Source organism: Corythoichthys intestinalis, chromosome 1, assembly GCF_030265065.1.
Source record: "Corythoichthys intestinalis isolate RoL2023-P3 chromosome 1, ASM3026506v1, whole genome shotgun sequence".
NCBI classification, from domain to species: domain Eukaryota; kingdom Metazoa; phylum Chordata; class Actinopteri; order Syngnathiformes; family Syngnathidae; genus Corythoichthys; species Corythoichthys intestinalis.
The window spans coordinates 44952866-44979759 of NC_080395.1; the positions used below are offsets into that span (position 1 = coordinate 44952866).

The following is a 26894-nucleotide window of genomic DNA, read 5'->3' on the forward strand; positions in this document are numbered from 1 at the left end:
GTCATAAAAGTAATCCTGCGGTCCTCTTCACGTGGTTTCTTTTTCCCCCTGCAAGATGCATCTGTCATTGACTTGATCCTGCAGCTCATTATCAGCACTCTAATTTACAGTTGGGTTGAGTCGAGGCAGGGCTGTTTGAATTGTCCCGACATGAGACATCATCATCATCAGCATCTGGGAGAACCCACAACCAAATCCCCCGGAAAATATGTGCTCATGCCTTGGCCAACTTTGTCCTTATACAGTCTGTTTGTTGAGATCCAGTTCTTTAAGCACTTGCTGTCATTTCTGCACTATTCAGAGAGTGCAAGTTGAGTTTGTCGGCTGGTTGTTTGGTCGGTCGGTTGGTTTTTATCAAAGGTTATCTTGGGGTTTTGTGAAAGTACTTACAGACTAAACTCATCCAACTCATCTAAGAGTGTTTACTTAGGCTTTGTTTTGTGACCTGAGAACAGAAAAAGGTCTATCCCAAATTGTTCCAATGAAATTTGAAAAAGGTGTTGACCCACTTGGTTAGCTTTACCACTCTTTCAAGCTTGACGTCACCTAACCCAATATCTAGTCTTATTGGCTAGTTGACAGAGGACTTACGACTTGCTTGTCTTCTGCTGTCGCTGGACAAATGCATTCTGTGAAGCAGCCAAATATTCTGCAAACAAGGCGATATATTGTTTATTTGGATGAACGGGTGATAGAGAATCAAAGGTGGTTGTTGAGGCGGATACTGTTTGTCCAATCGCCCCAAGTTTTAAAATATTCAGAACTGTGGGACCACATAAATGGCTTCCAGGAATGAGAGCATTGAAGTGACACACCGTTTTGTTGCCATGTAGTTCAGTCTGGCAGTAATGCGTAGGGAAACAACTTTATGATGACGAAAACAAGCAGATGAGCAGATTCCAACAGTGCGACATTACACCACATCTTATTATGCAAGTCACGGCCCAGCAAGTTCTTAATATAAACACTTGGCAAATGGCACACCTACTCGCCAATGGCCAAGCAGTGCTCAGATTTAAAATTTAAAGAAATTCTATTCAGTTACCTATATTATAATGAAAATTTAGTTGTTGGCAGAGACAAGCAAAGCGCTAAAACATAAAATTGACACAAAAAGAACATTCTTTCCATTTTCAATGCAAATGTGCTTTTATAGGTTATAAAAAAAAAAAAAAAGAAGAAGAAGAAAGGTCACCTTTAAAACATCCAAGTCATTCAAGAATATATTTAAAGAAACGCTGCAGAAGTACGGAAGTAGCCTGGCAATAATGTCCCATCTTAAAACGTGCTATGGTACAAGATAAGATGGCTTGTTTTTTAAAATAAATAAATAAATAAAAACTTCAATGCTAAAACAGCAGTCAGCAAAGTGGGGAACTCTATTTTCAATAGTTGAAAGCATAAGCTATCCAAAGTATTTTGGTGAGATTAAGAGTTACGATTCTAGTGGTTTAGGACAAACCCAAAGTGAATAAGTGGTGCGCCTCTGTAGTCTTGTTTGTGTAGAGTATAGTTGGCGTCAGAGGCGCCAAGTAGAGATGTGACACTTAATATATATAGTGCTGTATAGATATTACTTACACATGCAGTGAAGTCTTAGCAAACACATGCCAGCACACTTAAGATATGTTCCTGTCCTCTGAGGAATGTGTTGGCTCTCTTGGCAAAGTTTGACCTTCAGACCCTGAACTCACATGACTGAAATTCCACACACTTCCATATATTCCACTTAAACAATACATACACTCAATGACTTTTATCTCCCCATCCCTACTTGGAATTAGAATCGACAGAAATTCAGTTCGCAGATAAGGAAGCCCAAAATAAACGACAGCAAGTGTGGAGTCAAGTCTTCCTGGAGGATGCGGAAGTCTACACAGGATGACTCGCGCCGTCAGAGGGCTCGCCAAAGCCATCCCCCGGCCCACTTGAGTTTTGCCGAGCCGTGCGCCCAGCGGGCTGCCCGGCAACAGATGTGCCAGCTGTGTCACGCAGAGCTGGAAATGCAACAGATAAGGGGTCCGCTGTGTTTGCACCTCGGTTTTTGGGTCCATTCCGCTGCAGTTCTGGCTATATGTCGCGGTTGTTGCCATTTGAACTTTGACAGTGCCTGTCATGCTTAATGCCTCACTTCCCAAATACAGCTTGGCTGTCCTGATTTATATCTACCAGGTGCGACAGTGTGCACGCAGCTCTGGGATGACAGGAGGCATGTGGCCATTTCATTAAGGCAAATGAACAAGGGCAGCACTGTGTGCATGTGTCTGTGCAGATGAGGGACAGGGGGGGCTGCTCTTTCTCAAATATAGCTTCACACCGCTGAGACTGTCACAACATTCAGAGTAGGGAGGGGGCAAGGAATATTAAGAATTTATTCACACTCTCTTAAAATATCATTCCGCTTGATGTTTTTCCTTGGCTCTCATTCATCTCATTTGTACAAATTCTAAACTTCGATAAAACTGCTTCACTCCTTGGGGAATCTGCATTTTGGTGTTTGTATATTGTACTGGACGGTCCAGCTGCTTTCTCTCTGACCTTTGTACCATTTGTCACAGTTGAAGGATGTGTGGCACCAGGGCCTTTTTCCCCCTCACGCTTTCTCTCTTTGACGCACACATACTGTACCTTCTAGCCACAGCGTTGCAAATAGCCAGAATGAACTGTTTCATTGTTTGCAATTGAGTTTTAGAATTGGTGTTGGTCAGTTTCAGTTGTTGTCGTGTGGCAGCATGTGTGGGTCTCCCTGGAGCTCTCTGAATAGGGACGGAACTTTGATGAGGTGCATATGAACACAAATGACTAACGGCAAACGGGCTTGTTGTCTTTAGGTTATATTGATCCCCCAGATTTGAAGATAAACCAGTGGTTTTGTTCACTCAAGGGTTTTAAGAACAGCATGGACGACATTAGTCTATCTTTCAGTAGTCCCATTCTGGGACACCTTTTATACATTTTCTGTAAATGTTTCAATTTCTCCCCTCCCTTAGTTGTCACAGCATTGGCAAGTTAAGGAACATCATTTTACATCCTTTACATTACAATCCAGCTTTGTAAGAGTTGCACACATTGGTTCATAATTTGTCACTGGAGATTTTCTATCCAATCTGCATGTAAAATACATGCAAATTCACTGCCTTCAAGCAGTTTGCAATAGATTACATACTGTAAATGCATAAAAAAGTGTGTTTTCCTTGAGCAGGAATGAGTGCGATCTGCATTTGATGAATGCAATGTGAAGATGGTAAACCATAGCTATTTAGAGGGTTTATGATCAAGTGTGAGTACTCACTAGAGATGTATGCCTCGATGGCATGGGTTCTCAACTGTTGTCATACGAGGACTTGCAGTTTTCTATTGTCATTGAGTGCGCCCTACTTTAATAGATCTGAAGCTCAATTAAGAAAATGTAGTCTTTTTAATTATTTTTTTGCCTATCACAGCACCTTATTAAAACGCGTTGCCTGCCCTTAACAACAATGGACATCCGATCTGTTTGAGCTGGGAAGGTTGGCAGTGAACGATCTTGTTTATGCAAGTGATTGTAAATGGGGGATGGTGGGTTTACCAAAGTATTCAAGTTAAAATTACATGATTGATTTTTGTATGAAAAACATGTGAAAACCATTTAAATTAACTCATCGACTGGCATTAATGGCAATGATTGTGTTATCCTTTTGAAAATAGGGAGGCTAGCAGTGAATAATCTGCCATCCGTTCCCATTTAGAATGGATAGAACGTTCATTGCTGCCAATGGAAGCTAATGAGATAATATTAAAGAATCCTGTGAAAAACATTATTTGTGACCCAGACATAATGGCTCCATGACCCACTTTTGGTTCCCTATCTAACAGTTGAGAATCACTGCTCCATGGTATGAAAATAACCATGCCTTCAGCATCACGTCCATTAAGGTGACAATTATGATAAGAGCTCTCGCTAAAAAGAAAAGAATTTGGGACCGGCCTTGTGAGCAACCTTTTTTCCCCTGTGGTGAAAATAGTTTAGCATTTTCTTCCTAACTCTTTGTCATTAATGACTTTAGCAAATGTCATGGAGGGAGCAAAGGGTTTGGCTGTGGAAGGTCGTCAAAAGGCCCTTTAATTATTTATCCAGGAGATCCCACTCTAGAATTAGAGGCCAGCTCACCGATGGCTTTCATGCATCTTTCCTCCCTAAAAAGAAATGATTTCCACTGAGCATTTTCACCGGGACAGCCTCTAATCCCTGGCGTATACTGTGTGTGTGTGTGTGTGTGTGTGTGTGTGTTTGACATTTGAGCATGAGTCTTCACCACCTCTCAGTATCAGTGTGCTGCGAAAAAGATAGTAATTGAGCCTTTTCCACACTTAAACACTGTGCAACTTTCCGCATCTCTGCTCTCACCCCAGACAGCTTCCAACCACATTTGACTGCTTTTTCGCTCATTTGGCCTTCAAGTGCCTCCAAAATGGGAATCATCACACCGTAGAGGCCAAGACCTTAAAGTGAAGCCTGGGTCAAACGCTTCCTCTGGCGACATATTCGCCTATGTGTTCATTTGCGACTTGCCTTTACGAGTATAGGCGCTTTTAATCAATACATGTGCGCCTAGTATGACAAAGGGTTTTTCTCATGACTGGTGTCCCCTTGAGAACTCGTTGTTTGTCTTATTCAAAGTGCCAGTGAACACTGTGTTTTACCAGGTGTGGGCCCGGGTCATTACTAAGGTATTTGTTTTCCAGATTACACAAAGAGGCATAGGATTATCGACGTGTTACCGTGTCCCCTTTCTGTCTGTCGGGCATGATCTCTGTATGGAGCTGTCGCCAGGTTATTTTTCTTTACTACCTTCAGACATGACGATTCTTGTTCTACAGGTTAAAAAAAAAAATCACAATTAAAACAACTTTAGTACTTTGAGCATTCAGCTTGACATCCTTCTGACCACTCACACTGTAACCACCAGCCTTCCGTTAGCATACCGAAATAATGTTAACTTCTGTAATTCCATCCTTTTATACATTGTAAACGTATCACCATGAGCATATACAGAAACTGTAGACAAGAGGTGTGCTAAAAATTGCAGGACAAGATATAAATTGGGGCTTTAGGATACATTTGCCTTCTCCCGGCCTTTCGTGCAAAAGCTTGTTGATAATGTCATCATTTCACAGTGTAAAAATGACTTTAAGCATGTCTGACCAGGGAGTGCCACATGCTCATACACATACGGGAGGAATTATCTTAATAACTTGAATAACCCCATACATCAAACTCAGAAATACTTCCATTCGATTATTAATAATAATATGCATTCCAATTTATGCTGGTAATATAATTGTAGGTCATGTCGCCCAACTCTAGTGTTGACATCCATGTGGAAAGGAAGAAATAAAAAATGACATACCTGCTGGGGGGTGTTGCACAAAACCAGGATAAGGGATTAAATCCATTAATATCGGTCATTCCGGATTATCTAAACCTCAAATGGTTTCACAAAAGCAGCATATTTCCATACGTCTGATTCTGGGCAAGTATCCATGGCGACTGAGCCCCAGCAGCTAGCCTGCTGTACAGCAGGTTTAACTCCGCGGCTAAACTTAATTATGTGCCTCTATTGGGTAGCACCGATGTCAGTCATCTTCTTCACCTCCATTTTCTTCTTCTACTACTCAAGTCCGACAGGCCTAACACATGCGTAGCGCTAAACTGCCATATGCTGTTGTATTGTTTGATGAGGAGGAGAAAATTGAAAACCCACTAAAGGCGATTTCGGGATACATTTAAAGAATTACCTTTATTGAGAACTCTTCTATTCCTGAATCTTTAAAAGTGCTTGTAAACAGAATTCCCCTCTCAGCAAAATATAGCACACAATGTTAGTAGTGTCAGAAATGTTTTATTCAGAATTCCTATACACTAGGGCTGTCCCAAACAACTCACTTTCTCCCGATTAGTCAGCCGACTATTTTTCCGATTACTCGACTAATCTAATAATTTAAAAAAAAAAAAAATTTTTTTTTTTTTTTTTTTTTTTACTAATTTAGCAATAAAATTTTTGTTGACGTTTATCAATTCACAAAAACATGTTGGAACACTTAAATTATTTATTAAAGTACAAATAAACACGTAAATAACAATAATAAATCACAAATAAACAATGAGTTCAAATGCTGATAGAATTAACTAGTGCAAAAAATGGAATGTAAACAGATTCAGAACACTGACTTCGCCTTTCCAACATGATTCAAAACAATTCTTGAAAAAAACCCTAGCATTAATATTATAGTATAGTACTTATATAATAGTATTATGATAATCATAATAATAATTCGTTGCCAATCAGATTTTTCATAAAGGGTGTCATTTTGAAGGTATTCTTGGTGTAGAATCTGAATTCTGAAGTATGTGGGATTAACTCCAGAAATCACTGTTTAAATGACGAACATGACATGCTTTTATTTTGAAATGTTCACCGGAAGTACGTTTGCTAAACCGCTAACTTCAGCTTTACACTGCGCAAAAAAAGCACTTTTTGTCATTGCATGTAGTGTCAGTAATAGATTTTTTTGGGTCATTTTTTTCGTTTGCAAATGCTGTTAACCAGCGATTTTTCATGTTTGAAGTGTCACCTTTTAACCGCAAGTTTGCTTTCGCGAGACGACTGCCAATGTTTTATAGCAGTAGGTTGCCTTTTTCCCCCCATTCACCTCAGTGTAGCAGTGCTAACGTTACAGTGTTTAACATAGATGTGTTTTCTTATTTTGTATGTCTGAACTTTAATTCTGCAGCGTGATAAGAGAAAGGAACTGGAGTCTCATATGCCATCAGCACGCACGCACCAATGTATGCACGCAGGCACGCGCGCAGCGGTGCGTGTGCGATAAAACGCAGCCGTGAAAATTACCGCCCTCATTTTTATTTGCCGGGCGATAAATGGACTCATTGCATATCGCGACAGGCTTAGCAACTTCACTAAAAACATGTCGTTAGTTAGTTAGTTAGATGGACTAACAAACTGGGTGATGGCACTTGAGGTGTTTATTCACAGCCGACGTGCAGCCAAGCTTGGCATTGAACAGACAGGACACAAGAGTGTACCCTCCTTTGTTTCTTTGAAATAAGTCAATGTTTTGGAGACTCTGGTGCGCTTTTTTTGGCTTTGTGCCGCTTTCCCCGCTTGCATACAGAGCGTCCGACATTCTGAACTTTCCACGCATATATTTTTTTAACCCTTCATTAACTGTCGACGGGATGTTGTGCTCGTCGACGGATTTGCGTCATCGATGACGTCGACTATGTCGACTAGTCGGGACAGTTCTACCATACAAATGTAACTACATTCAAATATTTTAACTACATTTGTTTCATTTGCTGATATTCATTAACGTACATGATTATTTAAATAGGTATGATACCTTACACCTATTTAAAATAAATCCTGCATGATAATGAAAGGGGGGGATGTGCCCGGGTTATTTATATATCGCCACAATACCACAAAGCCAAAATGGAAAGGGTTCCATATTATTATAAATTTGATTTTAACTCCAACAATCTTTCAATTCATTCATTTGGTTTCAACCAGGAGTTATATTCAATACTCTGCTAATAAAGATTACTTTAACGAGCCATGCCTCCTTTATTTACAGTTCCTAAGGAGTACATTGTATCAATGTACTGTACAAGTTTGCGCTACTTCAACAATAAAACCATCCATTATTGTATGACAGAATTATTTTTTTTCGTTTTTTATTTCGTTTCGTTCTTGTGCCCACGCGTTTATCCTAAACATCCACACCTTCATCCTGGCACGGTAAACATGCAACCAATTCATCCAAGATAACGCTGATCAGGCTAAGTGAAGCCGCAGCTTCACGATTATCCTTTAATTGTTAATCCTACTTTTGTGCAATACACCCCTGATTTTGATTGTGTGGTATTAAGCTACAGCTAATGACCTTTAATATTTACCCAAACTCCTTCAATAGTGATACGTAAACCATTTTATTATTGGTTTCCTATTCAATACTGTGGCTTCCTACGGTTTAATATTTCAAGGGTATTGATCAATTTAACAACTGTGTCTGTGGTTTCCTTAACTGCCATCCTGCTAGAAGGTACATGTGTTTGTGTACGTGGCCCTGCTCTGCTTTTTAGGCAGTGCCCTCTTCACATTTGTAATTTTGTAATTTTATACTTCACATTTTTCACTCACGCCTTGGTGATGTTTTTCAGCGCATGCTGATGTGTGCTTCGTTGACCTCGGGTTCACCCTCACTGCCATCCTCGTGCTGTTTCTGTGGTGAAAATGAAACTGAGTGAGTGCAAACAGAAGCTTTTAAAGCTTTTAGCATATTTCCTCTCATGAGAGAATGTTTGCTTCCAGCAGATATAAATAGGGGGAGATTTTATAATTAGTTGAAATGAAAGACCTGGGGCTCACACACTATGATCAGCTACTTTCTCCCCTTCATCCCTGACCTTCTATCTCTGTTCTTCCCCCATTTTCAAGTCCTTTTGCATGTGTCCATTTTTCTCTCGCTTTTCTTGCCTTCTTCATGAAGATTTGTATGTTCAGCAAATCTCTTAAGATGCAGCATGTTTGGTGTTTAGAATAGTGCCAGTGTGGTAGAGTAGTGTACAAAGTGGCGAGTGTCTTCCCAGAGTTTCTGCATTCCAAACGATGGGAAAGTCAGTAGTGCATGCAAATTGATGAGAAGCTCCACATTAAACCGGAGCAAATCATTCAGTCCATATCTATTTGGCTCAAGTGTTGATGTCTACCTTACTAATCTGAGACATTTTTGAAAAAAAAAAAAATTACACATTTCTCTTATCAATCTTTGACGCCTTCAAGTGAAGTAACCAAACAATGTACAAAAGTATCATTGTCTCCAATTTGTAAAATAGATGATGCATACACTTTTGGACTGGCCTCTGCAGAAATTGTTAAAGTCTCATTGTCATTGTCGTTCTTAGGATTACAATACAAAGTATTCAGATGCATGGAAAATTAATATAATCTACTTCCTCAGTTCTCACTTTATCTCGTCGTTAAGTGAAATTATATGAGCCAACCAACCCCCCTTTGTGCTAGTTGCTAATTGTAGGGCTTCTCGCTGTGTGTACACTGCTTCCCTTTGCTTTGCCACCCGCCAAGTCTCTTACTAGCACACTGCAGAACCCAGTAATTAACCCGCAGTTAATTAACTACTCCTAATTACATCAGCAGGCCATTTCCATCGCACCAAAAGAAAGCTGAGGGGAAACAGCCGCCAATGGAAATTACTCAATGAAGTCGTTGAAAGTTGTTTTGAGTTTTGATCAGTTCCCGATCATGCTGCCATGTAACATCATGTTACGTTATTTAAACATTTAAAAAAAAAAAAAAATTGTGCACAATATTTTTCCCCCTCTGGTCAACCCCCTAATACTGAAAAACTAATTTTCATCATCTCCTTTCCTTTTTTGACTTTTGTTAGTAAGTACATTGTTTTGTAGATCCTCAAATTTTAAAGCACTTTTTTTTCTCCACACACCCACTTTGTTTTTGTAAATAAAAAAAAATACAAGACTGCGCCATTACCTGTAGTTATGATTCTTTCTCTTTGTTTCTTGTTCTGTGAGCATCCTTCCGTATGTTCATCTGGAGTATTTTGTAAATGATGTGGAAAAAGTTTTAACCATCAGCAAGGCATACTCCACAATATAAGCTTTCACTCAGGCAGAATTCCCTGAACACAGCCTGACAAAAGTCAGTGTTTCAAAACAAAATGAACCACAGGAAGTGTGGTGAAACCGATACAATGCTTCAATACTTTAGGTTTGAAGTCTTGACTTCTGACAGAATGTTTTGCAATTATATATTGCCCCAACTCTGACCAAATAGTGCCAAGCACACATTGGTTTCCTTGAGTCTTACGTTGTTGGGCAGGCCATTTGTTGGACAGTTTTTATACAATACGACAAAGTTCTGAGTGCCAACTATTATCAGCGATAGAATTCAAGAAAACTACACTATTACAAGTTACACTAATATTACAAAGGACAAAACAGGCTCCCCCTTTTCGTCTCTCTACAATTATATGCTTTGAATTGAGTGATATTCAGGGGCGCAATTAATGATTTTATCTGTTGAATTTCAGTTTTTCCTGATGAATCTGATTCACAACAAACATTTTAAAAAATATTTCAAAATTTGACAGTGCAGAAAATGCACACAATTACGTAAATTCAATGTGTAGATTTGATGTTTGCAAATATCTGGTTAATCACAGAATAATAATCTGCTTTTCGAAGTTTGAGAGGTTACAATTCCGTCCAACAATGGGCAATTTTAAGATAATCTCCGTCTAATACTGTAAATCAATTATCTACAAAGTTGTTGATTAATTTGATAATAAATTAGCTGTTGATTACTCAATTGTTTTACCTTTATCAATAATAAATGTTCGTTTACTTCATTGGTCATACTTTCTCCCTACACACCAACATGTTTTTTTTATTTTTTTTTTGTTTTTTACCATTTTGGCTTTGTCTGGAATGGATTAGCTTTGAATACTGCTTTGGTTTTCATACAATGCGGTTTTAGTCAGTAACACTGACGTTGATCACAAAAGCTAGGTTCCACTGCATATAAACTTAATAAGACTATTGTAAAATTGTTGTCTCCATAGAAACCTAAGCTAATCTTCTGTACTTCCATTGCTTGGTAGAAGGTTACTAGTTCTGACTTCATATCTTCTAAATATTCTGAGGTGCCAGTGAGCCGCTCCCGCAACCCCCTACTGTCTCTCTACAGTCTGGTGTAAACACGCAGCGCTGTTCTTCCCCCGTACTCAACACCAGCATGGCTATTTCTGTTCCCCAGCGCTGATATCCCCGACTGAAGATCATTGATTTTACGGGAAGCCCTGTTTACAGGCTGAGTGCCATCGACCTGAGGTGACTTTTTAACTCCTGCAGTGTGAACAGTACTGAAGTTCCTTTATGCCTGCATGAGCAAAATGGTTGAGCAAATAATTACAGTGGCAATAAACAACAATGTAGCACTGTATCTGCTTGTGGTTAATTGATACTTTCACACAGGGAAATCTGTACAATTGAATCGACCAGAATACCAAGTATCTGCAACTAGTATAGAATTAAAAAACAAACTAATAAAAAAGAATAAATAAATGCAAACAGCTAGTGAGTGACATCAGTTATAGTTCAGTCACTGACCACAGCAAAAAGTACACTTGCTGCAGTTATTGTACTTTATAATATTGGATGTGTAGGTGTACATTAAAGTGTCCTCTGAGTGTTATAAGGGAAGCGTGTGTTGTTGCAAAACTTGGATTACAGTAAAGCGAGTGTCTAATCATTATTCTAAAGCATAAAACAGTAAAGGCTCTTTAATTAAACATGTTGTATGCAGTAAGGGAACAAAAACTATGCATTCCAGTATGTGGCAGGTCAAAAAGAATGACCTTTCAACTTGGGTTATATTGTGGTACACACTCTTGTTTTTATAAGCCATTCATTTAAACTAACTTAGCAGATAAAGCCAAGCCCCGATTTGCCTGAGGATTACAATGGTTCCCCCATCAATGAGCATGTCCCTAGTGCAACATCAAAGGCCTTCCCCTGCTTTATCAATAAGAACCCTTCCTTCCCACATCTTCCTGTAACTTGCTTAGTGTTCACGCCATTGATTTTCCAATAAGCGCCCTTTACCCTGCGGTGGCTGGCCAAGCTAAGGGAAGGCTCAGAGACCAGATGCAGACACACAACATAAAAGAGGGACAGAAAGGTACATTTGGCATTGCTGGTCGTCGAGCTGCACCGATACCCTTTCTTTCCAGGTTAAGTACATGTCCTTTCAATTGAGTTCTCGCCGATGCCAAGTACGCTGTGCAGTTATTCTGCTCCAGGACAAGAGTTACACAGTTATACAGTATGTCAGGCTCAGGTAGTAGTATCCATTTCGTTGTATCGAATTCATTTTCATTTCTGTGTATAATACAGATGTTCATTCATCTAAATACTTGCACATGTATATGTTTATTAGTTTGAATTATAATAGTCAAATAGGAATGTTAACTTTTAGTTTGTTTTTTTTTGTACAGTATTTTTTACAATTTATCAGTTCATATTTGGGGTTGGGTCAAAGCCAACCCATGGAGAACCCCCCTTGGAGAAACAGCGTTCTGACTATAAAGCCGCTCCTCCATGATTTGACAGCATTTTCATCACCTCATTGCTTAGGCATTCCACTGTCATTTGGCGAGAAAACACTGGTGAAAAGACGCATAACTAAACATCACTTCCCCTTCATGTCAAATGAACTATTCTCTAACTTGACTGTGTACTGATTGGTAGCATATTGGTAAGACGTGAAGTATGACTTAATGGGGGAAAGGGGCATTTACATAAAGCTTTGAAGGCAGGTGGCAACAGGATTGTGCGCTAAAACAGACCCTCAGATCGGCCGAGGAATTTAGCTTTTTTCTTCCTGCCTATTATCTCTCATTGTGAGTTGATGCTTGTTTGGGTTTTGTACAATTCAACACGAGTACTGAAAGACGGTGACATCATCCGTAGCTCATATTCAAATATAAATGGCAACTTCTTGCATATACTGTATGTCAGTTTAAAACTACAGATACACAGATTATCGGCCATGCTGATTATCGGTGCCGATATTTGGAAATTTGACGTATATCGGTATCGGCCTTTTTTTTAATACGACCGGCCAATATGAAAAAAAAAAAAAATCAATTAAAACTGGGTTATTTCTAGAGACGTGCGAAATTTCCGATTCTTAGATTATTCGCGATTCGACCGTGGAAGATTCGAGAACGATTCACAAACATCCAAATTCCGATTATTGAATTATACCAGATAAAGCAGAACTAAAACACAGTCAGCGCGGTCTTTAGGATGCAATGAGGAACGGACCGAGAGCAAATATCTTTTTCAACTCATGCCGCTTTCCGATTCTTAGATTATTCGCGATTCGGCCGTGGAAGATTCGAGAACGATTCACAAACATCCAAATTCCGATTATTGAATTATACCAGGTAAAGCAGAACTAAAACACAGTCAGCGCGGTCTTCAGGACGCAATGAGGAACGGACTGAGAGCAAATATCATGTTCAACTCATGCCGCTAGATTAAAAAAAAAAATGATAATAATTTCCTGACTGCGGCCGACAGCTGGTTCAAACAACGCCCTGTTGCTAGTTGCTACAAACGTACGGCCACATACGGCTATAGTAGATATCACATATATGCAGAACTACATGCTAAATGACAGACGACTGCTGTGTTAGAACATATAAAAAGAACTAGATGCGAAACAACAGGCTTGCCGTTTAGTAGTTGCCGCGTTGTAAACAGCCACCATCTTAAAGCAGTAGACTTCTCTAGAAGGCTCTGTTGTAGCTAACCTAATTAACCTTTTATCTGAAATACTCATAAATCAGCAAAATCTGGACTTGAAACTATCTTTAAATAATGAAACAGTTTTAAAACTTTGACATGTTGTAAGTTGACAGAAGGGAAATAATGGAATAGCGGGAGCTATTTCATCAACTTTAACGGTTGATTCACATGATTAAATTAATTGAATGTAGTTTAAAGCTGCTGATACAGAATGAGGACGTGAGTATTTTATTTATTGTTTTGAACTGTTAACTTGATACTTAAATATTAGTTTGATTTAGCTTAATAGGATGTTTAAACTATTTTGGAACTAATGTACAAAACATTAAAAGGGGGGGTTTTGGTGACATCAATAATCGATTTATAATCGAATTGTAATCGAATCGTTAGGTACCCAAAGATTCCCACCTCTAGTTATTTCGACTCAGATGCAGTTGTGTCTCTCTCTCCTGCACTAGTATTCACCCTGTCCTCTGATTGGTTAAATGGTAATGGTAAATGTAGTTACACTTCTATTGTGCCTTTCTATGTCCCTGAAAGCGCTTCGCACTATATACTCATCTAATGTACTTACTAGTGACACAGCACCAGGAGTTAAGTATCTTGCTCAAGGATACTTAGACGAGGTCATCAGGGTGAAGAATCAAACCCACAACCTCTGGGTTTTGGAACAACTACCACTGAAACACCCCACCCCCTATTGTTAGGTATTATTTTCTATTTGTGTGATGCAGTAAACACACTTTACACATTTCAATTAAGTTCAGTGTTTGCATGATTCAATTTTTTTACGCCTTTTTTTTTTTTTTTTTTATACACTTTTACTTCAAACTTCAAATGAATATCGGTTTAAAAAATCTGTTATCAGCCCCTGTAACTACTAATAATCGGTATCGGTCCTGAAAAACCCATATCGGTCGTTCTCTATTAAAAACACGACATAATGCCATGGTAAAAAAGTCACTTTTTAGTTGTGCTTATAGCATGGTTAAACAAGTGGAGGAGGTCAACTAAGTCTCATTGTCTCTTTGACTTGTTTAGTGCCTTTCCCTTCCCCTAAACAGGTGTCTCTGAACCAGGCACAGTTTCAGACGAGGTTCATATCAGCCAGCCAATCTGAGACTCACCGTCTCCAGACAATCCCATAGCTCATCAGTAACCGCTGCGTTTTATTGAATTACACCATCTTGATTTTAAAGGCCAATTCTGTTTTCTGTAAGCAGTGGAGACAACCATAGTTTCACATATCTGTAGAATCATGGACACATCTTATTGTTTCACAAATCTTAAAAACTATACCTGGAATGATAGGTATATTCCTTTTATATATTGTAAATACAAAAACTGTGTTCACTTTAATGTTGGGTCATTTAGAAGATTTTTGAGGTCAATACCCATGTTATGATTAACATACAGGTCAGTTTGACTTAGTAAGAAATAGCGGATAGGGTTCACTTTTTGCTGGAAAGATTTTGTCTCGAGATGCTAGCATTCATTTATTTAAAGCATTCCATAAAACTATTGAAAGATAGGATGGGAGTGATCATACCCAAGCTGATCAATAATGCTAGTCTAATGGCACACCAAGTAATACTCTACGAAACAAAAATGGATATTGACGTACTGTGTGTGGATAATGTTCCAGCCAGTCCTGTAGGTGGCAATACTGGGGTTAACAAATTGTTCTGGCCATTTAATTCATGAATGTATAATTTCAAGAAGTGTTGCTGTCTAGACTTTATTTTTCTACGTTCCCTCTCAATTCCCTTTTGACGGCGAAGCCCATAGCTGCTTATTAATCCGGTGGATAATAAATGCCGACCAGTAGTTCCCACATTCAATAAGGCATATATCTCTGAATCATATTTTGCCATATTAAGCAAGTTGGTCCGAAAAGCCTGACAGTGTGTTTTTATTCAGTTCAGCGGGAATGGTTCGTGAACTCTTGAGGTTAAACAAACGCATAATGAAATAGATGAGAGAAAATATCAGTTTTTGGCCATACTCTCATCATCATTATTGGACATCCTCTCTGTACCTTTGTCTTTATAATGCTGAAAGTGTACATTTTTTTGGTACGCGTATCACAGAGGTATCAGGTAGGTTGTGTGGGTGAGCCTCATCAGACATTCATGAAGAGTGAGACAGACATTATCAATCTCCCCTCTCCCTCAGTGCTTTATATGTTTGGGTGTGGGGGTAGACTCCACAACTCAAATTTGCATCCATAAGTAAATAAGTAAATAAATCAAGTGCGAGCAATGAATGTGCTAATCAGCCGGGGGATGGCGGTGGGCTTGGTGCTGGGAAACTTTGCTCATGTAATATGCAGCACAGGGGGGGTTAAAGGGTAGCAGAGAGTTATTGGTTTTAGCCCGATTGCCCCCTTTAATCAATGCTGGCTGCATCCTTTAATAAAAGTATTAGCTCAGCAGTATCCAGAGCTATCATTTTATCTATTCTGTGCTCTGCATTGAAGCCCGTGTTGGGCCTCTCTGTTGCTCAGGGCATAGCCAGATCCCCAAAAGCTCAGCTACCATTTATTTTTTCTAGGGTGGAGGATGGTTGTATTGTTTAGTCAGGAGGCTGAACTGTGAGGCAAGATCATAACACAGCCGCACTGAAGTCTGAAGTTCTGGCTTATAGAAAATGCTTTGATTGCTGCGGTTAATACACGCCTCGATATTCCTATTTTGAAGTGTAAATGGTGATACAGTTAAGAATTTTAATTTTAGCCGCAGCGTTCACATTTTCTGCAGGTTATGTAAATGTTCAAAGTGCTGAAGGGATGGCGTCTCTGTGTCTAATTATCTCACATCTATTTGATCCATTACACAGTGCTGTTTCTCCTTTTCTGACTGCAAGTTAATTAAAAATAGATGTAGGATTTGCAGCATATAAGATTAAGAATGTTGTTTAGAAGGTGAAGATAAAAGATGTTACCTACCTGATATGGCAGGAAGATGAATCATTCTATTGTTTCGCTGCCTAATTTTACGTAATGAACACATTGACATTTTTTTATTCAGCCTTTTTCTTGAATAGATTTGATTTTCTTCTCCATACATACAGTACTGTCCCTTTTGAGCATTTTCTCAAGAAGCAATGAATACACTGTTTATTTAGCGGTTTTGTCATGACTATTTCTCCCTTCATATACTATATACAGTATGTTGTATCACTATAGAAACAACACAATAAACTCCTCTCTCTATTTGTGTTTCCTCAGGCCTGGATGCGATGAACGCCTCATGTAGGCATCAGCATGGACAGCTGTGAGTCTCCCGTGTTTTCTGGGACAGACGATGGGCTCAGCTCCTCCCAGCAGCAGCAGCAGCAACCTCCACAGCCCTGGAACGATCACCCGAGCCTACACCTTCCTTGCACCAACCAGGCCCCTTCCCTGGACCCACTGTCTTTTTCTGCTCCTTATCCTTCTCAATCCCAAAACCCTTCTGCTCTCCATGACGAGGTGAGAGAACTGCAGTCCCAGTCAAAACAAACATCAACCCAGGCTCACCGGGGTAGCGTGGCCACCGGTCAGCCGCGTTCTAAGAGAGGGGGCCGTGAAGGAGAGGGGCAAGACGGACTGAGCTGTGGAGAAGAGGAAGAATCGGAGGACTTGGATGAAATGGAAATTGACAGCTGTTTCCCAGGTCTTCAACCCTTTCCCGGGGTAGTGATGTCTCAAGGCGGAGGAGGCATGCCAACACTTCTTCGTCATCAGCCCACTCAACGGCAAGGTGGGCTTGAGAGCGGAAGTGAAGAGGGAGAGGAGGAAGAGGAAGAGGAGAGCAGTGATGTGGAGAACCTAGCTGGAGAGATTGTATACCAACCAGATGGCTCAGCCTATATTGTAGAGAGCCTCAGTCAGCTGATCCAAAGCAGTGGGGGCGTGGTTCCTGGCTTGCTTCCCACAAACTCTCTCTCTGGTGGGGGAAAAGCAGGAGAACCTGCCGGCGCTTCATCCTCGGTCTACCCTCAGATCATCAACACGTTCCACATAGCCTCGTCCTTTGGGAAGTGGTTTGGCAACTCAGACCAAGGTTTCTCCAATACCTCATCCATGACAGGGCTCAGTCCTGTCCTGCACAGTTTTCGTGTCTTTGACGTGCGGCACAAAAGTAACAAGGATTACCTTAACAGCGATGGGTCTGCCAAGAAGTCCTGTGTATCCAAAGATGTTCCCAATAATGTGGATTTCTCCAAATTTGACGGCTTGGCCCTATACGGCAAGGGTAAACCGATTCTCATGTGTTTTCTCTGCAAGCTGTCCTTTGGGTATGCTCGTTCTTTTGCCACGCATGCTGTCCATGACCACCGCATGACGCTGTGTGAGGATGAACGCCGTCTATTGGGGGACAACCATGCATCTGCTATCATCCAGGGCATTGGGAAAGACAAAGAGCCCCTCATCAGCTTCCTGGAACCAAAAAGTAAGAGCACTCCTGTGCCACCTCCCCTGCTTCCTATGAACTCTGGTCAGACATTTTACGGCACTTTTAGTGGTGTCCATCTGGAGCCTGGAAGCAGCAGCGGAGGTAGTGAGACCCTCCTGAACAAAGATTCTGACTCTAGCCTCCAGCAGAAGCAAGCCCAGCTAAGCTCGGTCTTGCCTCTTGGAAGACTGGGTACTCCCAAAGCATCCACTCTTCCCTCAACCCCAGGCTCTGCCAAAGACTCCAATGCCCCGTCTTTACATGGGGGGAGAACAGAGGAGCCTAACAGGAAAGAGTCGGCTTATGCGGGCATGGATGGGGCCAGCGAGGGCCATAACAGTACAACACACCTATCCAGCCATGTGGGGGGTACAGAAGAAGAGCAAGGGAAAACGTCATTAGGGGAGGAAAATGAGGTGGAGGCAGAAGGCACAGGAGTGACCAGTGGTGTTAATAGTAGCGGTGGAGGAGGTGAAGCAGGGGAACCAGCTATTTCAAACCAAAGCATTTCCAAATCTCCTTTATTAATGCCTAGTAGCACTCTTCAGCCTTCTGCCTGCAACCCTGCGGTCAGCTACACACTAAACAGCAAATCCCCTGCTTCCACTTCCTCCCCTGTCAAAGAGGAGGTTTCATCTACAGAAGGTGGGGGGAGAACTTCAGAGCTCCCTCTGAGCTTTAACTGCCAGGGAACTACTGTACCCATGGCAATGGCGGCAGCCAATGTCAGAAAGAGTGAGGAGGACACTGCTGGCACCTCTTTCTCACCTCTGTCCTCCAACGCTGCTGCTGACGAAAGTGCCAATCGAGATAGTGCCACAGCTCCAGAACCAAATGATTGCCCGGCTGAGGAAGAGGAGGAAAACGGATCCCTTCTGCAGCAACACCACACACACCACCACCATCATCATCACCTGCATCCATCATCTCATGGCCACATTCACCCCCAACCCGGAGGTTCCTGTGACATAACAGGGATGAATGACTGTTCACAGAACCACGGGCCTGGTGGTACTGTAGGAAGTGGGGTGGAATGCCCTAAATGTGACACCGTTCTAGGTTCCTCACGCTCTTTGGGTGGTCACATGACCATGATGCATTCGCGTAACTCATGCAAGACACTCAAGTGTCCCAAATGCAACTGGCATTACAAATATCAGCAGACTTTGGAGGCACACATGAAAGAAAAGCATCCAGATTCTGGAGGCTCCTGCGCATATTGCAGCAGTGGTCAAAGTCATCCTCGTCTAGCGCGTGGAGAAAGCTATACTTGTGGATACAAACCTTTTCGATGTGAGGTATGTATTCTATATCAAACGTTTGATAGAGATTGAGAGAAAGTTTGAGACATTTTTTGTGGAGAAATGGCAAGAGGTTTCAACAAGGATTACAAGCGCTGTATTTAAAATGACCTCACAACTTTTCTTAACAATGCTCCCCCGCTAAGTTTAGTACTCACATATGATGCTAAACACTACTGATATGGTAATGGTTATCTTTATTAGGTTGTGGTGTTATTGTCCTCTGAGCAACGGATATTTGAATACCAACAGAACAACACATATCTCACTAGTCACCACACGTATTCTTTATCCACTGTGACAAACTGAGTAATATTATTGAAGCTTATTGAGTCAATGAGTATACAGTATCTGTTCTTCGTTTGTCTGAACGACGATGACAAAGGTGGGCACACTAGAAGGAGCAGCAAAATGAGTTGAATTAAACTTGAATTATAACTCAGGATGCACAAATTGTTTAATTCTTTACATTCTATTGAATTCTCTTATTACTCTGTGGGAATGGTGAACTAGAACAAATGAATCACAAGTCCTTTCATCTCACTGGCTAAGTTTGAGATATGCATTTTGAGTTACAAGCATGAGCCCAGAACAATTTAATAGTAGTATCTCAAGACAGCTCTGTAGTCTTGCATTGATTATCATGCTTTGGGTTCAATACTTGTTTGCCGATGTTCTACAGGTGTGTAACTACTCAACCACCACTAAAGGAAACCTAAGCATCCACATGCAGTCGGATAAACACCTAAACAACATGCAGACGCTGCAAAATGGAGGTTCTATTGGATCCGCACCGGAACAAGTGTTCGGACACGGCCCGGGAGGCGTTGTGGCTGTGCCCTCTGTGACCCAGGCCAGTAGCCATCACCCCGCCCACCACCATCCCACGCAGTCCTCCGCCCATGTAACTGGACCATGCGGGGCCCCCTCACCGACCAAGCCAAAGAGCAAACCGACTTGGCGCTGCGAGGTATGCGACTACGAAACCAACGTGGCACGGAACCTCCGTATCCACATGACGAGCGAGAAGCACATGCACAACATGATGCTCCTCCAGCAGAACGTGACTCAGATGCAACATGGTCGACTGGCACTTGGAGCCATGCCCTCGCCTTCAGAGGCCGAGCTCTATCAGTATTACCTGACACAGAATATGAGCCTGCCGCCGGGCCTCAAGATAGACCCAACAGGAGCGGAGGCCCAATTCCTGATGGGGGGCTTTCCTTTGGATCCCAGCATGGCTGCCTTGACCCCTGCACTTGGTGAGTTTGTTCTTAAATTACATGCCACTAGCCCTGTGAAATCACTTCAGTCTAGGGCTGCAGCTATCGAATATTTTAGTAGTCGATTAATCGATGGACTAGTTAAATCGAATAATCGAGTAATCAGATAAGGAACATGAAAAACTAAAATACCTGAGCTGAGCCTCAAACGGTATAATTTTTTTTAAAAATGAGGATCTATGTACAACAAAAACAATTGGCTAACTTACATAGAAATCATCTGCTTGCTTAGATGCTATAAAATGCTAAAGTTTTTTTCACAATGTCCTTAACAAATGGTTCGGACACATATTCCCACAAAAAATGGCTAAATATACCAATGAACTAAATTATGAATGCATTTAAAAACATTAGCTCAAAAAAAAAAAACTTAGCTCACGTTGGTCTTAACAGGGAGCAGTTGGATTCAGCCATGTGAAAAGAGGCAGACCAGAGGGCAGTGTATCCAACCTAATCAATTAAACTAAATGCAAACATTTCAAAATAAACCATTACAACGCCACTTTAATTTAACGAATACTCGAAGCAACAAAATTTAATTTGAATATTTTTTTCTAATCGAATACTCGAGTTAATCGTTGCAGCACTACTTCAGTCATTACGTATTTAGTGAATATGCTATAACTCACTTTAAAAAAAGTGACCTTTCCATCCCACAGAAAAGATCATATGCCAAATTGTTCACATTTTCGAACACGACACTGAAACATAGCTGTAGTTACTTACCAGCGTTGCTTTTCGCAATGACATTTTCATACCTTCTTCTAATTAAATCTAGTGCTGCAAAGATTAATCGATTAACTCGAATTATTTGATTAGAAAAAATCTTTGAATCAAATTTTGCTGCTCCGAATATTCATTTAATTACAGTGGTTTTGTAATGGTTTGTTTTGAAAGGGTTTGCATTTAGTTTTGTTGGTCTGCTTTCTAGTGGCAACAGTGAATATAACAAAGCTCATTTAACACGGCTGGATCCAGCTGCTCCTTGTTAAGACCAACATAAAGTACATTTTTGTTTGCGGTAATATGATTGGTTATGCATTTGTAATTTAGTTTAGAGGTATACTTAGTACTTTTTTTGTTTTTACGGTTTGTTAAGAGGCTTATAAAAAAAAAAAAAAAATTAGCAATTTATAGCATTAAGCTAGCAGACTTTTGTTATGCAAGTTAGCCAATTGTTCATTGTATATTACTTCGATCCTTATTTATTATTGTTATTATTTTTTTTAATACCGTTTGGGTCTAAGCTCACATATTTAAATTTAATTTTTAAATGCATGTATTGCTCTTGCGGAATGAAAGAGCAATCCTGCATAATTTGAAAACACATTCGGGAATTTTATTTTGTATTTGCATTTAATGCTCTTTTGAAAGCGCAGTCTTATTACATCTCCTAAAATTTATTCTGCAATGCATTAAATGTTCCTAATTCGATTACTTGATTATTCGACTAACTAATCGATAGATTATTCGATTACTTAAATAATCGATAGCTGCAGCCCTAATTAAATCTCCTAAATATCTTTTGTCCAATGGGTAAATGAGTATAGTGTGTTGTTTTGTTTTGTTTTTTTTACTAAAAGTGAAATGAATAAATAACAATCATAATAAAAAAGACCTTAGCCCTTTAAAAGGGCAAGTATGTCAGGGTCCACAAACACGGAAACTAAGTTGAACCTCACAACAAACAACCGAGGAATGCATTCAACACACAATCGCAGAAAAAAGTGGAAATAACAAAATGGGTCCGAGACAGAGGGTCGTCAGGGATCAATATTATAAACGTGAGGGTAAACCAAGGTGGTAGCCAAAAAGCCAATAAAATAACTAAAAATACACTCAAAATACCTGCACAAGGTAGAGGAATACAAAACTAAAGGGGCAGACGATCAAAACCCAAGGCTGGGGTGAAACTACACAATGCAAAGCGACTCAAAAGTTCAAGGTGTCGAATGGCAACCAGCAAGGTAAAATCTCAGCACTCCTTTCATGGAATACCTGTGTTTTTATACAACTGTTGATGCGCTGGAATTAGCTGCAGGTGTGATGTCGGGAACGCCTCCTACAGTCAGCTCTGTAACAAAACAAAATCTGACCAGCAGCAAATTGTGACAAAGTGTCTATTTTTGGTCAGTTATCCTCATAAAGACCTGGCGCCCACAATTGTAAACATCACATGTTGGATCATGTAGGCCACCAAAAATATGTATACAAGTGTTGCCTAAATGACCCAAAATGTGATGCCCACATATGTGGATGCCAGGTCTTTATACGTTTATTATTATTATTGTATTGTATAATTTCATTTGAATATATTTTTCCTTTATGAATAAAATAATTAATGAATATTTTGTCTAATAAAAAATTTAAAAAAAAACATTAAAATTGATAAAAATATAAATACACTTTGGTTATGGCGGCTAGTGATGAGTCCGTGAGGCCTCATGAAGCGTGTTGACACAGTGACACACTGTGTTGACACAGTGTTGATACTGTGTCATTGAATACTGACACCTGCTGGACATAAAAAAATCGCTACAGGCAACAGACTGACACTGAATTGATGACGTAGCATGTAAAATAAAATCATTTAAGTCTTTGCATTCATATTGCATTATTCCATATCTATAAATTATGTGAACATATTTATTAATGTGGAAATGTAAGCAATAATGAATGGTTGAATGAGTATGTTTGTGGAATTTTTGGTCTGCTAAAATTTTACTCAAAAACAGTTGTTCTTTTTTTAATGTTTAAAATGTAGTTGGCATGCACAAGAATTCCTTAGCCAGTTGAAAGAGGTTTGGATAAGATGTCCTTTGGCTTCTCCAGTATTGAAGAAAATCTGCATTGCGTGCCATGTTGGGCTCAGCCATGTATCGTTTTTGCAATTTTGCAATTTCATCTACAGTTGCATTACCTCCTTGACTCCCCACTTCGTCATCTAAGTGCTACCATAGGCCATCAGAAAAAAATTGAAGTAGACAATAAATAAATTATAGCTTAATTACAATTTCTAATAAATTACCAACAAAGCTACTGTGGGAAAGTATAGGAATGGCTCTATAACTGTTTATCCTGAGTTTATCAGAAACTTCATTCTAATGCTTGGCCCAATAATACCTCAGCATTGAGGAGGTGGCTACTGTCTGTGTATGACATGTTGAAAGTACAAATGCTACATTTCACCTGCAAACAAAAATAAGTGAATAACGTAAACGGTGTTCATGGAACCGCACTGTGCGACGCGATCCATTATCAACACGTTCAGGTCAGGACTCGTACCCGCGCGAATGACGAGTCCAATACGAGAGGCGGGTGCTCTGACCGCTAAGCTAGCATCTTGAAGGAATCGGAAGGGGTGTTTCCACACACCGCACATGACGGACCTGCGTGTACCCGTGACACAAATAAACTAAGAGTTACCTTACTTACCTTTTGAATGGAAGAGGCTAAGTGCATTTTCCCTGTGTTTGGTCCATTCCCACAGCATGAAGACAGCAGCTCCATATATTTCCACACAGGGCCGTTCCTGACCAATTTGGTGCCCAAGGCAACATATTTGTTGTGCCCCCCCCCCCTTTCACTACATATATTTAAACACTCACACTGAAAAAGCACCTTATCGCTTCGTAATTTATTATATAAAAAAAAGACAACGAACAAATGCAGAAATTAAAAAAGAATTATGCTCTAATACCTATTCAAAAGCACCAATAAAAAACACTCCAAAAACAAATGCATTAAATAAATTACAATTGTTATTACAATATGATTACCACCCACCAACACAAACCTATATAAAGACACACAGAACACTTTTAAATGCACCTTTTTTTTTTTACCTTGACCTATAACCTTACTCACCTTGTCTTCACTGATGCAAAAGAATCTATTGCACTTTCATATGACAATTGTTTTGGAAGGTGCACTTCTTTCCTGGACTTCGTGGGCTTGGACTTGGTGCTGATGTGGATAGGTTCGCTGTAAAAGATGGCCCAGGATGTACAGAGGTAGAAGGGAAATATTTCAGAAGCGCATCTACAAACAGAAGACAGTGGAATGTTACATTATATTACTCAAATAGCTGCTGATTGTGAAACCAGCATGACATAACCATAATAGCGCCTAAATTCTTGCAGCCTACTGTACCTTTCTATTGGATCCGGTCACTATCTTTGATGGGCGTAGTTGAAGGAAAATAAATTCTTGAAGCACTGCAACTACACAGGACTATCCAATAATAATGAATTAAATAATATATGATAGCAAAAAATAAATAAATCGAATATTTTTTTTACATAAACGTGATTGCCATTTTAATGAATTCATGACACATTTAAAAACAAAAATGTTTGCATTTAAATCCGCGGCACTTTTAGTCCCCCATACCACAGAACTTTGAAATTATTAATTGCATATTTATTGGTGTATTTATTTCGTTAACCTTGGCACTTTTAGGCAACACAAATTTATTTGAAAAGCACAATTTAACACAAGGTAAAAGTGGTTCACATCAAATGAAAGTAAGCAAGACAATTTTAGTCCCCCATGGACTTTGTCCAAATTTCTCAAAAATTGGAGGGGGAGTAAATTTAACTGAAACTAATCAACAGCTGGCTGAATACTGAAAATATTTCTAAAACAACAGCCTGGCTAATGATACAGTATAATTTTGCTTTAGCACTAAGTCATATAAACTCTATGTAAATAACCGCTAGCTTGCAGTTGCGCTAAGTCTACGTGCTTGTTCTGTTGGAAAAAATAATCACAATAAACATCTGTTTTTCTTCACGTTTATGGTTTCTTCTTTCTTTTTCTTCCGAACAAGAGGGCTTTTGTCTTTTCACGAAGTTGACTTGTCACCGTAACGTCGCTCAATTGCAGAGGCTAAAAAGAGCACATTCAGGTAGCTCGCTCATCTGCTGGGTGGTGAGGGAGACTAGGGTCTGTGGTGAAATTATCGCATCACAGGAAAAAGTGAAACAGGCAGAAGGCACACTAGAAAAATGATTTAATTATTATTTAAAGACTTAAAATGAACGTTTTTTTTGTTCTTTTGTTTTATTGTTTTGTTTAATTTTTTGAATGCTGTTATCATGAAATATTGTTTGAATATTTTTCTTGACGCCCTTAGGACGCTGCGGCGCCCTTAGGCAGTTACCTAAATCGCCTTATGGGCGGCACAGGTCTGTTTCCACAGCATGAAGACAGCAGCTCCATCGCTTTGACAGACGCGCTTCCTTTTAAACCAGTTTCCCGCGTCTTTGCTGTGTCGATGCAGTTCAATGAGTTTATGCATCAGTCACGTGATTTTCATAAAGCGATACGTGCACCGACGCAGGGGTTGCTCCATGAGCTCGGCGCGCGCACTGGCGCATTGGTGTCACTGGACCCATTACTATAATATGGCCCCCATGTAAAACTTTGTTTTTTTGGGACTAACTGGTATATTTTTTCTTAAATTTCATAGCATTTATCTCATTACCGGCCATTGACCACGAAAGTCATCCAACTAATCTAAAACTGGAGGACTGGATGTGAATGCTCATGTTTCAGTGCCATTGACGCCACTATACATTCTATCCACTTTGACTGGGAGAGGCTGGCACTCTAAAATGGACTGGAGGTCTAGCTCCGCCAGTGGTTGCCAATAAGTTCAATTAGTGTGCTATAATAGACAATAGTAGTAATATAATAGACAAAGTAAGCAGTGACGAAATTTTGGGAGGACGGTCATTGCTTTGGAATATTATTTGTCTTCGGTTTCACTTTTAGGTGACACTATATTGATGTAGTTGTGACAGCAGTTTTTGCAATAGCCAATTTTCCCTGAAACCAAAAGGTTAATTACGGGGGCAAAATTTCCCTTCCCTGTCTTTCCCCAAAGGCAGCTTTCCTTTTTATAACACTATTCCCAAACTGCTGCTGAAGCTCGCGATTTGGCGTCCTTTTTTTTTTTTTAACACAGCTGTGTAACCGTAGTTATGTATTTTATCATGGTCGAAGAAGTAAGGTTAGAGGGCTCGGCATAGGCAATTAAGCAAAACGGCAGCGTGTTTACCATGCCCGTTGGAACCCCACAGTTTGTGCAGACTTGTCTCTAACTGTTGCCAGTTCAAAGACACAAACAGGAATTGATTGCTGTGACTAATGTTTTTCCCCCTTCACCATCTGCTTCATTTTCCTGTGAGGTGAGTTCTAATAAGCATGTTACCAGGGAGGCAATGATGACACATGTTGGGTTCATAAATGTCAGTTGTGTCATCCTTAATCACACAATAGAGGATTTTTTGACCCCCCCACACACACACACCTTCGACCTCACGCCAAAAGAATCATGACTCTGCAGTAATGTAGTTTTCATGGCTTCAATGTACAGTACTGTACATCATACACTCTCTGATCATCCTTATTCCCAGCACTTACAGTATGTAGTACGAGGAGTAAACATAAT

At 40.1% G+C, this 26894-nt stretch overlaps 1 protein-coding gene across 15 annotated transcripts in view; it reads left to right on the top strand.

The window, feature by feature from the left end:
• The window catches only part of zfhx3b (zinc finger homeobox 3b), a 533557-nt gene that overhangs the window by 377132 nt on the left and 129531 nt on the right, over window positions 1–26894 (top strand). For 14 of the 15 annotated variants that reach the window (XM_057852651.1, XM_057853147.1, XM_057853219.1 and 11 more), the window contains 2 exons: window positions 16644–19151; window positions 19837–20416. In XM_057852651.1, the coding sequence (XP_057708634.1) occupies window positions 16680–19151; window positions 19837–20416 (3052 nt within the window). In that variant the 5' untranslated portion in view covers window positions 16644–16679. Of the gene's footprint in view, window positions 1–8221; window positions 8305–16643; window positions 19152–19836; window positions 20417–26894 lie in introns of all 15 variants that reach the window. The other variant, XM_057853301.1, reaches the window with a different exon arrangement.